At 33.0% G+C, this 14,956-nt stretch overlaps 1 protein-coding gene across 2 annotated transcripts; it reads right to left on the bottom strand.

The window, feature by feature from the left end:
- Positions 1 to 1,855: 1,855 nt before the first annotated feature.
- LOC109010142 (BTB/POZ domain-containing protein At3g22104) lies at positions 1,856 to 5,388 on the bottom strand. 2 transcript variants are annotated; one of them, XM_018990859.2, is made up of 3 exons: positions 4,964 to 5,388; positions 2,831 to 3,937; positions 1,856 to 2,575 (listed from the first exon to the last, which is right to left on the bottom strand). In XM_018990859.2, exons 1-3 carry the CDS (start codon positions 5,027 to 5,029, stop codon positions 2,120 to 2,122), a joined length of 1,629 nt encoding a protein of 542 aa, XP_018846404.2. In that variant the 5' UTR covers positions 5,030 to 5,388; the 3' UTR covers positions 1,856 to 2,119. The 2 variants fall into 2 exon arrangements, with proteins under 2 accessions (XP_018846404.2, XP_018846405.2); XM_018990860.2 differs by lacking the exon at positions 4,964 to 5,388 and adding an exon at positions 4,154 to 4,536 and having other exon boundaries at positions 1,858 to 2,575.
- Between the last annotated feature and the right edge of the window lie 9,568 nt (positions 5,389 to 14,956).

The raw sequence follows: 14,956 nt of genomic DNA, 5'->3' as shown, positions 1-14,956 counted from the left end.
TACATAAATGTAATTGTACAAATTTAAGTCCCCAATATCAATAAATAAAGACTTGGTAATCCGTATTCTTTTTTTTAAAAAATGATTTGTCTTTTTCTAAATAAAAAAAGGATATTGTCAACCAATGTCCTTAGTTTTCTGTTCGATGAACATTAATCTCTTTGCGTCATCATCATGGATGATAAGGAGTACTATTAAGTTTGTAAAGAGAAAATAAAAAATTGAACTAATTATAAATTGATATGTCTTTATGTTAATGTACATTAGATATATTTTATGATTAAAAGAAATTAAAATATATCATATTAAATTAATCACATTAGTTTTTAATTAAAATACTTTTTTTTTTAAATTTTTCATGCATTAATTATTTTTTTATAAGAATAATAAGTGCTCAAATGATGCAAAAACAAATGAACTCACAAAAGAAAAACATTTTATCCATAAAAGAATGTCTAAAAATAAATATACTGGTTTTAGGAGAATAGTCTGCCCAAACCCTGGGCTCATTGGAGAATATATATATATATATATATATATATATATGAAGTTGTAAAATAATACAATTGATCATCATGGGTAGATGGATGGAGCAACGGACCTCACTGACATTATACGGTATTTATAATTGTTTTGTCTGGTTTGTATATATGGTTAAGGTGTCAATTTACATAAGCCCCACAAAGAGATCAGTGCCGTGTGTGCATGGCACCGGCTTCCTTTGCTACTTACTTTGTCGGTACGATTTTCGTTACATGACATAGGAAATGAGGATCGGAATTCGAGGTACACCAAATTCATTATTCCTATTAAGTTTTCCATGATTTAACGACACACTTTTAATGCCTCGTTCGCGTGGGACAAATTAAGAGGTAGCTAGCTAGATGGACAACTTCCTTTTCTATATTCAACGCCTGCCGTACTCTTTTTTTTTTATTATTAAATATGTGATATATAGATAATTAATAGAATAATTTAATTAATTTAAAAAAAATATATATATAAAGTATAATATATAAGAATGATAAGTAATAAAGTCCAATTATCAAATTCCCAATTCATCTTTTTGTTTTGTTAATTAGTTGAATGGTTGCTGAAGCCATATAGCAAATCAACTAAACCATGAATATCGATTTTCTTCTCAATTTAAAAGGAAATAGGAAATATTACGTTACTCATGTGGTATTTAACGTTGTCTATAAATAATTTTCGGATAGTATATATGTATATCTCTTTCTGCACTGAATTAATTGATCAAAACATACGAGAAAATCTCAATCGACAGTGAACAAAAGTCGTTATATTAGCATAATTCAGACTTATAAAATGGGTCTAAAAATTATTTTATACAAGTGATATTCATAAAAATAAATTCACAAAATACATGATTTAATGTTAATGTATTTTTATGATATCTTTTTGTTGACTCGACGTAAATTTCATAAAATATGAATGAAACAAATTCAACGGTGAAGCTAGTAAATATAAACAGGCCAAGAGAATCAATTTACGTCTCATTTATTTTCAGAAAATATTTTATCTTATCTAATCATTATAATTTTTTTAATTTTTAATATAAAATAAAATAAATATTTTAATTTTATCAAATTTTAAAATAAAAATAATATTAAAAAATATATTCTAATAATATTTTATTCAATTTTTTAACTTTAATTTTAATTCTATCTCATTTTTAAAATCAAACAAACCCTTAATTTTGGGTAGTTTGGACCCTAGATTGATCTTTTATGGAACGTGCTCAGATTTTGACTTTGCCCATGTGCTGCTGCTATTCATGCAGGCCATTTGACAACTTGGATTACAGTTGGCCAAGTATAAGGGAAAAGGACTTCAATTTAAAGACGTATCTCAAAACATCACAGGGAAAAGGACTTCACCTTAAAAATAAATCTCTGATCAACATCACAGAGAATTAACATATTCCACTCATGAAAAAACTCACAGTTAACTCTTTTTCCCCCATCTGTATGTACCCCTTCAGCTTAAAAAAAAAAAAAAAAAAAAAAAAAGAGGAAAAACCCAGAAAAACTCATTCCTCTTGCTATACAAAATATGAGAATTAAATTCCATAATAAATAAAAATGTTGCATAATGTGTATCATGAACAAAGCTTGGGCAAGGATCTTGTATGACCGTGGCTTGATACTCTAGATTTCAGGGTCTTTGCCATCTGTGTTTGCATTTTCCTACAAATTTTCTCCAATTCAATCACCCTCCATTGCATGCCTTGCAAATGTGCTCTGAGTTTCTCACTCTCAGATGAAATATCAAGTTTCCCAGCATACAGCACAACTTGTTTACTGGCTTCATCTTTCTTTCCCTTGCTTCTTACTTCAGTAGAAGTACTGGGCGAATCAGTTAATGATCTGGAATTGTTGGTACCATGGAGTAAGCTTTTGAGTTTGTATTGCTGAGAAAGGAGAGCCTGGACAGCAGATCTTGAGGGAAATTTTTTGTTCTGAGAAAGGTGTGCGCAAGCTTCAGCTGAAAGCTTCTCATAGTTCAGTGCACAACATATTTTCATCTTCTCTTCTTCTAACAATCCTGCATGCACCTATGAAACAAATCAAACTGAATATAAGAAAGCTTGAGTTTGTAAATGGTTTAAGGTTTTTAAGCTGCTGAGATCCCACTACAACACAGTTATTATATGTTTATGTATCACATCAACATCTATAAGAAACATGTATGGCAATGCTATTAACCTTGCTATGTAATTTTCTGGTAGTAATGCTTGTAGCCATATGATGCAAAAATGCTAGATATATAACTTGCAACTCAAAAAGGAATTTTTTAGATCAAGTACTACCTCTAGATACATGTCCACAGCGTGGTAGAGTTCATCATGAAAGTTCCTCGCAGAATCTGGCAGCGCCATGGCTAGTGCCAGGAACTTTGAAGGTTTTAAACAAGGATCTGGGGCTACTTCTGCTATATACAAATCCATCAACCTAGAAACTTTCCCCAATCGCATACCGGAAATCTTGGAAATACCATCACGCATAAATGCTTTCAAAAACCTCAGAACAAGATTCACGTCATATAAGTAATTAATCCCATATGGAGAAGGAACAAGCAGATTGTCTAATGTTGCCAGATCCAACTGCGAACCAATCATACTCTCCAACTTCTTCCTGCTACTTTTGTTTATGTTCAAAGTCATGGAAACTCGAAGAATCCCAAATAAAGTCTTGCCAGAAACAGAACTCCCATGAAGGGTATAAAGCGTATCAATCACTGTTTCTATAACTTTGCGCTTCTCATCAGGTGTGGCAGTATAAAACTTGGATTTCTGGTAATAGAGAAGGAACCTACTAATGATAAAGTGATCAAGTTTTTGTGAGACCATGGATTCTACCACCTTTTCAACCAAAATAGGACTCAAGATCAGAAGATCTTCAAACCACCAGGTTGCTCGAGATAAACTGGACTTTAAACTCTCAGTGCTCTTACTGTCACAAGAAAACCGGAATCCAGAGCTGTCTGGGGAATTAGATGGACATGGACTTGCTTCAGTAGCTAGAGCCAGCCTCCGGGCAAGGGAATCCAAGCACTTCTGAAGTACACCTGAAGAATTCTCGACGGGAAGTAAATCTTGACATTGCTTCAAAGCGGCCAAAAGCTCAGGCCATGTCCAATAGTTGATCTCTTCAAGTGATTTCTCTGTTTGTTCTAGTAAATTACTGGTTCCAGAAACCGAGTTGTTCATTTCCATGAACTGTGCAGCGCAATGTAAGAGAGAGATGTTGGAAGGATTTATTTGAGTCTTGCCATTATTGTAACAGAACCTTGACATGAGCTCAAAACACTCTGCTCCTCCGGGAAAGTCATGGAAAATCACTTTGAGGTTTCTCGTGGTAGCTTTTGATTTTGTAAATAACTTGCTCAATCTACCGGAATACGAAGCAATTATTTTCTGCAGAAAACCATCAGGGATAAGAATCATGCAAGAAAAAGTAATGCAATCTTGGAATAAAAGAGCTAGTCGACACCAATTCCTTCAACAATTCATGGAAATAGCGTCAAAAGGAAATGAATTACAGAATCCAAGAAAGTAGAGCGAGTTCAAGCTGAAAAACAAGGAAATGTATAAATATAATAAAGACAACCACCAGTCATTAACCAATGTAACCTTTCAGTTTCACTGCAGTTTAAATAATGCCAACAAAAAGAATGGACTCATTAAATTGTGCAATACAAAAATCTGAGAATAAACGGAGAACTCTCCATCAAAGGCCTGCAAAAGAGCTGGAGAGGTCGTTATAGATAATAAATTTCTGAGAATGACGAGCAAAAGATGCCTGCTAATCACCCCAGCAAAAGAAGGGTTAAAAGAGTAATAGATGCCATGATAGCAACCCTTAGTCCTTAAAAGGAGTGAATAAAACAAATAAAGGTATGAACATTTCAGCTCCGTAACAATAGCATTAAATGAGAAAAGAAGCAACACAAGGATGCTTTGTCGTCAATAACGAGAAACCAGAGTAAAGGAAGAAAAGCTATAAACCTATGCCCCACATCACTGCAATGTAGGTGCAAATTAAAAGTTGATCTACATAGGTACGTTTATAATCATAAAGGAAAATGAAAAATAACATGGAGAATAAAAAAAAAAAATAGTGAGGAAGTACGAATCGTGGGACTGTGACTCCATTACCAGAAGATAAAATAAATCAATCGACAATAATAAAGACGCAAAGGCACCCAAATACAAACATATAACAGACCATAAACTAAGCGAAAAACAAAACTCAGAACAAGTAACCAGAGAAAAATCCAGACCAGTAAATTCGTGAACAACTATCTGAACACACGGTTGAAGAAGTAATTGCGTAGAATAAGATTTGCCAGTAAACATGGGATTTTCGAGAAATGATTTAAGAAAAAATAGATATTAAATAGAAAAAGCGGCATGGAAAGGCAGAGCACAGAAGTGAATTACCTTGTCCACAATGAAAGTCTCTTCCCCATTGACATCCACTTCAAGATTACAGCAAACAGCTTCCATTCTAGTCCAAATAATAAAAACCAAAAAAGCACACCACAAACCAGAGTCCTTTTTTGGAACTTGTATCAGAAAGAAAGAACGACAGGAAAAGACTTCAACAACCCAACAGAGATGTAGACCTTAGAAGGAGCACTGGAGGACATATTCCCAGATGAGCAAGAAGACAAGAACAAAAGAGAGAAAAGGACTCGAATTGGTGGAGAAGCAATGCGGTTTTCGACTGCGAAACAAGGACAAGACTCAAAAAGAGTGCAAAAAGCAACAAGGTGGATAGGACACAGAAGGGGAGAGATAATACAAGACTGGGCAAGGAGTTGGAAAGAAGAAAACAGTTGTGTGTCTGTGAGCAGTGACCACAAAGCTTTATCTGACATTCCTTAAAAAACCTATCTATCTATATCTTAGAATATAACCAATAGTTTATGTGTTAGTGTGATTTTCTTCTACGCTTAAAACTCAAGCTTTCTTGCTGGCCTTTCTCTTAGTCCATGTTAATCGCTGCAAGTCTCTATAGCTGTGCACCCACTACATTTTTTTATCCTCTGATCTCTCTATCTCTCTCTGTTATGTCAAATGACTAAAATCCCTGTGAGGACTTTTTTTTTTTTTTCCTTTTCTTAGAGTAGTTTAGAAACCCACTAGAGATTCGCATCTTTGCTGGACAAATCAATGGATCGTGTTGTGGTAAAGTTACCCTCGTTCCCAATTCACGGGTTGTTGGACCCGCATTGAAAGTGTAAATTTCAAGAATTTGGCTAACATTACGAGAGATGATAGACATCATCTTATAATTTTTTGAGTTGTTGAATGTAAAACGAGAAAATATATTTATAATTATAAATTGTGCTGCATATTGTTTTAAAAAAAAAAGAATAAAATATAGGATTTATATAAAAAAAAATTAATTTTTTAATAGTAAATTTTAATCTTTTTCAAATCGATTACATAATATTTATACACTTTACGGTTATATATAGAATTACTCATATAAAATATTTTGAATTTGTTTGGAGTTTGTAATTAAGTATTTTAAATAGGATTTTATCTTTAAAAATTTTTACCTTTAGGACCAATAGAAACAATAGGATTTTTTACCTTTAAAAATTTTTTTAAAAGGTTTCCATTCTTTACCAATTTCAATGTCATGCAATTGATTTAATTTATCTTAATGTTGTTCTTATTGAATAATTACATGAATATTAATTAACAAATTAATTGATATAATTGGTAGACCTTCGGAATTAAGGGATATTTGGAAAATTTCACACATACTCTTTTAATCTACTAATTACATGTTTGTAAATTGTAAAGATAAGTGAGGAAAGAACAAAGATTTGTAAAAGTTCATATACTAATTACATGTATGTATTCCCAATTGGAATACAAATACGCGATCTTCTTATATAATATGCCATGTCAATTAAAATTAATATTTATATAAACAATTTCAAGTACATGTCACATAGTGATTGGATATGATTATGAGTGGCAATAATGATATGACCCAAGAACACGACCCATGAACACGACATTAAATAAGCAGTTTTGATTTTTATATAAATAAGTTTGGATCAAAATAAGGTGACCTAATAAGACACGATTAATAAACGGATCAATTGCGGGTCAACTCATAATCAGCCCATATAATATAAATAAATTCTATTTTTCAAATTTTATAATGTTTAAATCTAGTCTTATAGGGTTTTCAGTTTTGTCTCTTGGATCTCCTTGATACATAGAGTTTGGTATTATCTCAGTAGTTTTTGCGCATCCATGGAGGAGGAGATTTCTCATCTATGCAAGGGCCTCAGGCTCACAGAGGAGGAACAACAAGAATTCTACCTAATGAAGGAGGAGTTTACGCGTGCATAGGACATCAACAACTCATGCCTTGTTTCACTAGTAGTTTCATACAATGAAGTGAATAAAGGGGCTTTCAAAGCAACAATGACCAGGGTCTGGAATGTTGAAGGTGGGATATCTTTCAAAGAAGTGAATAAAGGTGGGACATGCATTACATAGGGGGAGTCCTACATGTGAAGATGATGCTTAATCTATCAAAACCTTTGACTAGGGGATGTGATTCCGAGATCTTGAGGAACTTGGATAATTAACTAGTTGGAACACGTTTGCCAATGCCCTATTGGTTAGATTTCGCCCTAATGCCTATGATGACCTGATGGAATCACTGACTAGATTGAGAAAAAGTGAGTCTGTAGAGGATTATATGACTTCGTTTGAGACCTTATCCAACAAATTAGGTGGGCTCTTTGACACTTATAAACTAAGCTACTTTCTCAATGGATTAAAAGATGAAATAAAGCTACCAGTACGATATTTAGCCCTTTAGACTTGATCACATCCTATAGTTTAGCTAAAACTCAAGAGGAAAATGTGAATTTGTTTGAGAAACACCACAAAGCAATTAAACCATACTCACCTCAACCCACCTAAAGAATCCAAATCCTCAAAAGCCACATTACCTATCCAAAGAATCAACCAAAATCAGAAGAATGATATTAGGAAAAATAAGTTATGTTATTACTGTGATACTAAGTAGAACCTAGGACACAAGTGCCAAAATCCTAAACTGTACCTACTAGAAGAAGCGTTACCGTAAAAGAAATTGAATATAGGCATTAGTTAGTACCACCTGAGAAGGAGGAGAAGGGGAATTGTAAGATTTGAGTACTGTCAATGAAAATTTAAAAATCTTCTTGTATGCTTTTATAAGTTACTTTTAAAAAGGGTAAGCAAGAGATATCACAAGCTTTCCAGCAGCATTTCCAATTAATATATTCATGCAACCTCCCCTTCACGGGATGATCTTACAACTTGTCTGAATTTAGTGAGAAGTTTAGTTATTAAAGAGATGAATGATGCTTTGTGTAAGGATATTACAAGGGAAGAAATCCATAGTGCACTAAACCAGCTGTCATCATTGAAGTGACCTGGACTTGATGGGCTTGGAGCTGGTTTCTTCCAAAACCATTGGGAAATAGTAGGGGTAGATGTTTGTAAAGCTGTTGGTGACTTTTTCAAGTATGAGTTTGTTCCTCATGACATAAATCATATTCACATAGCCTTAATTCCTAAAGCGAGTAGTCCCTACTCTATTAATGATTATCGACCTATAAGTCTTTGTAATTTATTTTTTTATAAAATCATTTCAAAAGTACTTGCTAATAGGCTTAAAAAGGGCCTGCCAAAAATCATATCTAGCAACCAGAGTGCTTTTATACAAGGGAGGTTAATTTCAGATAATATCACGGTAGCTTATGAAGTATTGCAGACAATGAAGAACAAACACAGAGCAGGATCAGGTTGCATGGCTTTGAAGTTAGATATGGCAAAGGCTTATGACAGATTAGAGTGGGACTATCTGAATTCTATTATGGAAAAGTTGGGATTTACTGCTAAGTGGAGAAGATTATTGATGAGTTATGTCTCTTCATTTACATACTCTTTCCTTGTTAATGGCCACTCGAGTGATCGTTTTTATCCAACTAGAGGAATTAGACAAGGGGATCCTCTTTCACCATATCTATTTATTATTTGTGCAGAAGGGTTGAGTTCTTTACTAAAGCAGGCAGAGAGCAGATAAAAGGAGTGTTAGTGGCTAGGGGTGGTCCATGCTTAAACCACTTTTTATTTGTTGATGACAATGTTATTTTTTGTAGAGCTTAGAAGGAGGAATGGCTAAGACTTTAGGTCATTTTGCAAATATATGAAAGGGCCTTGGGTCAATGTCTTAATAGACAAAAGACCTCCATTTATTTTAGCTCTAATATAGAAGCTAACTTAAGGAAATTAATCACTAATGTAGTAGGTGTGGAGGGAAATGGAGGATATGACAAGTACTTGGGACTGCCAGCTATGGTTGGTAAATTCGAGTATCAAACTTTTTGAGGCATAAAGGAAAGGATATGGAAAAAATCCAAAACTGGAACAATAATTTCTTATCTAAAGCTAGAAAAGAGGTATTAATCAAGGCAGTATTATAAGTTATACCTACATACACCATGAGTGTATTCAAATTGCAAATGAAGTTGTGTCAAGATATGGCAACCATCATTGCTAAGTTCTGGTAGGGAAACAAAAATAGAGAAAGAGGACTTCATTTGGAGAACGTGGAGTCATTTTGGGAAGTCTTGATTTGGGGGAGGACTAAGCTTTCGAGATATTGAGGTCTTCAATACAGCTTTACTAGTAAAATAGTGTTGGAAGTTACTGCAATATCCCAACTCATTGGTAGCTAGGGTGATTAAAAGCAAGTATTTTAAGCACTCTAGCATACTCGAAGCAAAGATAGGGCAGTCATCTTCATTTATATGGAAGAGTATGTGTCCTACAGTGGGTTTGCTAAGGGAGGGACTGATATGGAGAGTTGGGGATGGAAATAACATTAAAATATGGCAGCACAGGTGGATTCCAAAGGAGTTCTCTTTCGAAATTCAGTTCCCTATTAAGGTTTTGGAACCTACAGCTATTGTTAGCAAGCTAATTTTGGATGAAACAAAGGATTGGAATGTGCCTCTTATGTCTGAGATTTTTTAGAAGGGCGAGATGGATCTAATCTGTAACATGACTATTAGCAGAATGGATGAAAAGATAATCAAGTTTGAATTTATAGCAAAAATGGTGTATTTACAGTTAAGAGGGCCTATCACTTGGCACAAACACTTGAGAAGAATATTGAAGGAGAGTCTTCAAGAGCTAAAGTGGAAGCTGGTGTATGGAAGCAGATCTGGGAGTCTTCAGTAAGACTTTTTTGGTGGAAAGCTTGCAACAATATTTTACCTACTAGACAAAATTTATTTAGAAGATAGGTGGTTGATACACCCTCATGTCCCATATGTCTAGTGGAAGATGAATCAGTCATGCATGCTATCTAGAGATGTCCTTCTACTCAAGATGTGTGGGCAGAAAAATGAAGCCTTCTTAAAAAAGCGCAGGTGGAGAACATGACTTTATGCAGTTATGGATGTCTTTAAGTAGAAGATGTAATAGAGAACAACTAGAAGTAGTAGGGTCGATCATGAAAGGGATTTGGTTTAGAAGGAACAAATTTCTCTTTGAATCAGAATTTGCTAGTCCAAGCTTAGTTGTAAAAACTGCAGCGAACAATGTGGAAGTTTTCAAGGAGGCTCAATTACAAGAGCGAAGTACATGCAGGTTCTGATATGGTGAAGTAGTGAAGCAGTGGCTAGCTCCAAATAGAGGCAAGGTTAAGGTCAATTTTGATGGAGCTATAAACAAGGTAAATTAGAAAGTTAGATTGGGGGTTATGATAAGAGATTGGAATGGGAAGGTAATGGCAACAACATGCTTCTAAAAATTACTTGTGGATCAACCAATTACTGTTGAGTGTATGGCTTTGTGGAAGGCAGTTGAGTTTTGTTCTAATCTAGGTTTTAGACAAGCAATATTCAAAGGAAATGCTCTACTGGTAATCGGGGTAGTTAAAAGCAGTGATACGTGCTTGGCTTGGTATGGGCAAATAATTGAAGACTTGAAAATAGTGTTCAGGAGTTCATGTGGGTGGAGCTTGACATTCACATACAGGGAAGGGAATACTATTGCACATCAGCTAGCCAAGTTAGCACTACCACAGCAAGGAGATCAATGTTGGGTTGAAGAGTGTCCTAGTGTTATTGAGAGTCTTGTTTTAAATGACAGATTATGTAACATTTCTTGATAAATGGCAAATTAATATGCTTTTCTTTTAAAATAATAATAAAAAAAAGTTAAAAAGGGTAAGCATGATACTAAGGCGATTGTTTGTTTTTACAAGTAAGATGAAATGAGTTGTGATAAAAGTTAGAAATTAAATAAAATATTATTAGAATATATTTTTTTAAATATTTTATTTAATATTATTTTTATTTTATAATTTAAAAAAGTTAAATTATTTATTTTTTTATATAAGAATTTAAAAAATTTATAATAATTAAATTAGATAAAATGAGATAAAAAATTCTGTGCAATTAAATGAGAGCTAAAGTGTATGGTAAATAATAAATTGGTACATACGCGTTGACGACAGATTAAAAAAAAAGAGAGAGAGAGAAGGAACGCGACTCGATTTAATTAGTAAAACCCTCTCATACCCCCTGTCAGAGTCTATAACTACGATTGCACCCTTCTGACAAAGGTCACATGATGAAAGCAATTGCACAAGCTGATCCTTACTAATTATTATCCAATCATCTTTCTGTTTTCTTATTTCCTGTTTACTTTTTTTTTTTCCTCTTCAAAATTATTTATAGCTCATCTCCGTGCCTATGCCTTAAATATGATAAATAAATACACAAAATTAATTTTATAATATTTTTTGAGCATTTATTTTTTTTAAGAAACAAATAATAATAATAATAATAAATATTATATAAATAAATTTTTGTTTTTATATATTTTTTATTTTTAAATTTAGAATTCATATGAAAAAACTCTAGAAAAATCCTAATCCTCACCCAATTATCTTTTCCAATTTCCAAAATGAAGGACATAAATTAAGCAATCTCGCTGACGTTCTAGTTTTCCAAATATTGTTGCCATCATTATTATTAGTAAGGTCAACCATCCCAAATAATAAAGTTTTTTTTTTCTTTTCATTTTCACTATTTTGAGTAGGCTACTAGCTACGAGCTAGCTAGTTAGATCCAACACATATATATAGTTAAGAATAATCTTACTCTCATCGCTCCATATTTTTTTTTAATTTTTTTAATATTTTTTTTATTTAATAATTAAGTAAATATATTTTAATGATATTATAATTTTTTTATTTTTATAAAAAATATTTTATAATATTAAAAAAATATATGTATAAAAAAATAAAATAAAAAAATATTATATTTTACACTATACATAACTCTCAACGAGACTGATAGCGGTGGCGGTAGAACCACCCGTTAAGAATGAAAAAGAGGCTCCAAGGGCATGCATGCTTAATTTGCTTGATCGATCTTTACGATTCCGAATTATGAGGATGTCTTTATTAGATACTTTTTCATAATTCGATCTATGCATAGATACTGCTTTTTGTCGGAGCATTATGTTGCCTTTATCCTAGACAGACCCGATCGATTAGAAAGAATTTTGACGGTGTGATTATGAAAACAAAAAGGATCATATCATTTGGCATTTTCCTTTGTGTGGATTGACTAGGACTGCTCATCGGGTTTCAATCTGGGAAACCGGAAATATCTAGACCCGAACTCAGATTTTAAATCATATTCTTAATACAACATAGACCTATAATATAACATAAGTCTATAAATAATTAATTAATTTTTTAACTAAATACATATAAAAATAAAAAAATCAATATTTATCATGTAAAATGCATGCGATATACAAGATGCAATCAACTACATATTACATTGTTTGAACTAATTTGCGAAGAATATTATAAAACACATACATTGTTTTAATCAAACTTTAATACACAAGAAGTAGTTTGCAAAAAATAAGAAATTTTTCCAGCAATTAGCTCTTTTTCTAACAATCATAGGATAGTAGTTTTGACAAGCTCTCTTGGCTAAATCAGAAACTAGTATTTGATGTTGTTGCACGCCATATGGGAACTGAACATTTGTTACAACCTGTACAAACTAGAAGCTATAGTGCAAGTTCCAAATCAATGAGCATAAAGTTAATTAATCAAAAACAACTTCCATAACACATCATATTATTTGAACTGCCAATTAAGAAAATGGAACAAAAAGACTAAAAAATGTAGGATTTTTTGTTTATTACCCTTGGTGAAAATTAATCAAATTCAAATAGAAGTTTTCTAGGGCAAAGAAAAAAGAAGAATAATCTCATGACATTTCATGGCATACCTTTGTTGAAGTGCTAAGAGAAAACATGTTCATGAAACAAAGATATTGTGAAACCAGGATTTTGCATGAATAGATACGTATTTACACATTGTGCAATGTAATTTTGGATAAAAAATAAAAATAAAAAATAAGAAAAGAACTTACATTACGACCAATGACGAAAAGTCTACCAATCAGGTTTATCAATGGTAAGGCTACAATGTTCATTGCAATACAACATATATATATATATATATATATATATATATATATTTGTGCTTAGAAGGCTTTGAGCATTTCTCAATCCCAACCAGATTTAGATTAAGTAAGGTTGGCAAAAGGCAGCAAAACTAAGAATAAAATAGAAGCAATGATAATCATTTTCTAAACATCAAAAATAGTTGTAGCCTCTAGATTATGCAAGAAGAAAGCACTTACTCTAGATTTTTTTCAGCATGAATGGGAAGAGAGACTCACAACAGCATCTGTTGAAGATGAAACTAGATGATCATCTAAAAAAATATTAAAAAATGAGTTAGATAGATAATAAATCAAGAAAAATAGATATTAAAAAAATATTTCAAGTTTCAAACTTACCTTCAAGGTCCATCGACTGTACGTATTCTTCAAACTCTCAGATGTAGATAGGATTGGTCCTTAACCAATTTTGGGTGCAAATGAGGGCTTCAACAATTTTTAGAGACAATGAACTCCTAAAAGGATCCAATATGCATCCTCAAATACTAAATGCAGACTCTGAGGCAACAGTGAAAATGTGGGTGGCTAACACATCACGTGCTACCTCAATAAGGAAATGATAATTGGTGGCATTAACTCTCCACCAATCTAAGATATCAAAATTGAGCGAGTCATTTACACACACCTCAGACAAATACATCTCTAGCTCCAATCTAAACTCCATAACACCCCGCTCCTCAAGGAATTTGGTGAACATGATCTTAAATTTAGTTGGAGGCGGTGTTGGCTCATTAGAACTCCCCCCACTAGTAGTGTTTGGCCTCCCTTGAGTCACATTAGAACTCCCTCCACTAGCCATACGAAATGTGTTATACTGCTCGATCAAGCGGCCTAAAAGGAGTTTAACCTTGTCCTCTGTCTTATCTGCCAACTTATACCTTTTTCACTTTTACAACCAAAACTTCATTGCCATTATTTTGTATTGTGGATCAAGCACAAAAGCAACATATATCATGAAGTTGAACCTATTTGTGCTACCCCAATACTTGTCATACTTACTTATCATATATATGCTCATAGTACAAGTGATAATATCACTACTCAAGCATATATCATTTAATACATCTTCAATTGTACAAAGTTGCTCAAAATATACATTAGCCGTCACATACAAAGAACCAAAAATGTTCAATGTCACATCATAAAAAATTTTCAACAACTCTACAAAAATCTGTGCATTTTTCCAATCATCACTAGTAGGGTTCACAAAATGTTCATCCACAAAAAATAAATTGTTCAAATGCTTGTTTATCTTTTTCAGCGGTACTCAACATCAAATATGTGGAGTTCCATCTAGTAGGAATATCCAAGCAAATCATTCTCCCAAATGATCTTTTCCTTTGCAGTACAAACCTTGAACTTGGCAAATCTTGACAGCGAGGATTTCACATACCTGACGGCATCTCTAATCTTTGTTACAAAGTCATAAACATCATTCAAGCCGTCCATAACAATCAGATTCAATATATGGGTAGCACACCGCATGTGAAGAAATTTACCACCCAATATAGTACAATCAGTCTTTTATTCTCCTCCTCATGTAATCAACAACAACATCATTTGAGGAGGCATTGTCAATTGTGATGGTCAGAATTTTATTAACACCCCATTCATGTAATCCCAAGTCTAATATCCTTCCAATAGTTTCGCCCTTATGGTAAGGAATTTAGCAAAACGTAAGTATTTTTTTTTATGTAATCTTCTAATTGCAATCAATAAAATGTGCGGTAATGCACATATAGTTCATATTTTGCACCGATGTCCAAGTATCGCTGGTAAGACAGATTCTTTGACTATCTAATAATTTCTTTAACTTTATATTCTCTTCGTTATAAAGCTTAAT

This window comes from Juglans regia, chromosome 1, assembly GCF_001411555.2.
Source record: "Juglans regia cultivar Chandler chromosome 1, Walnut 2.0, whole genome shotgun sequence".
Lineage (NCBI taxonomy): Eukaryota > Viridiplantae > Streptophyta > Magnoliopsida > Fagales > Juglandaceae > Juglans > Juglans regia.
Note: the sequence above shows the minus strand (reverse complement) of the source record. Positions and strands in the feature narration are given on the sequence as shown.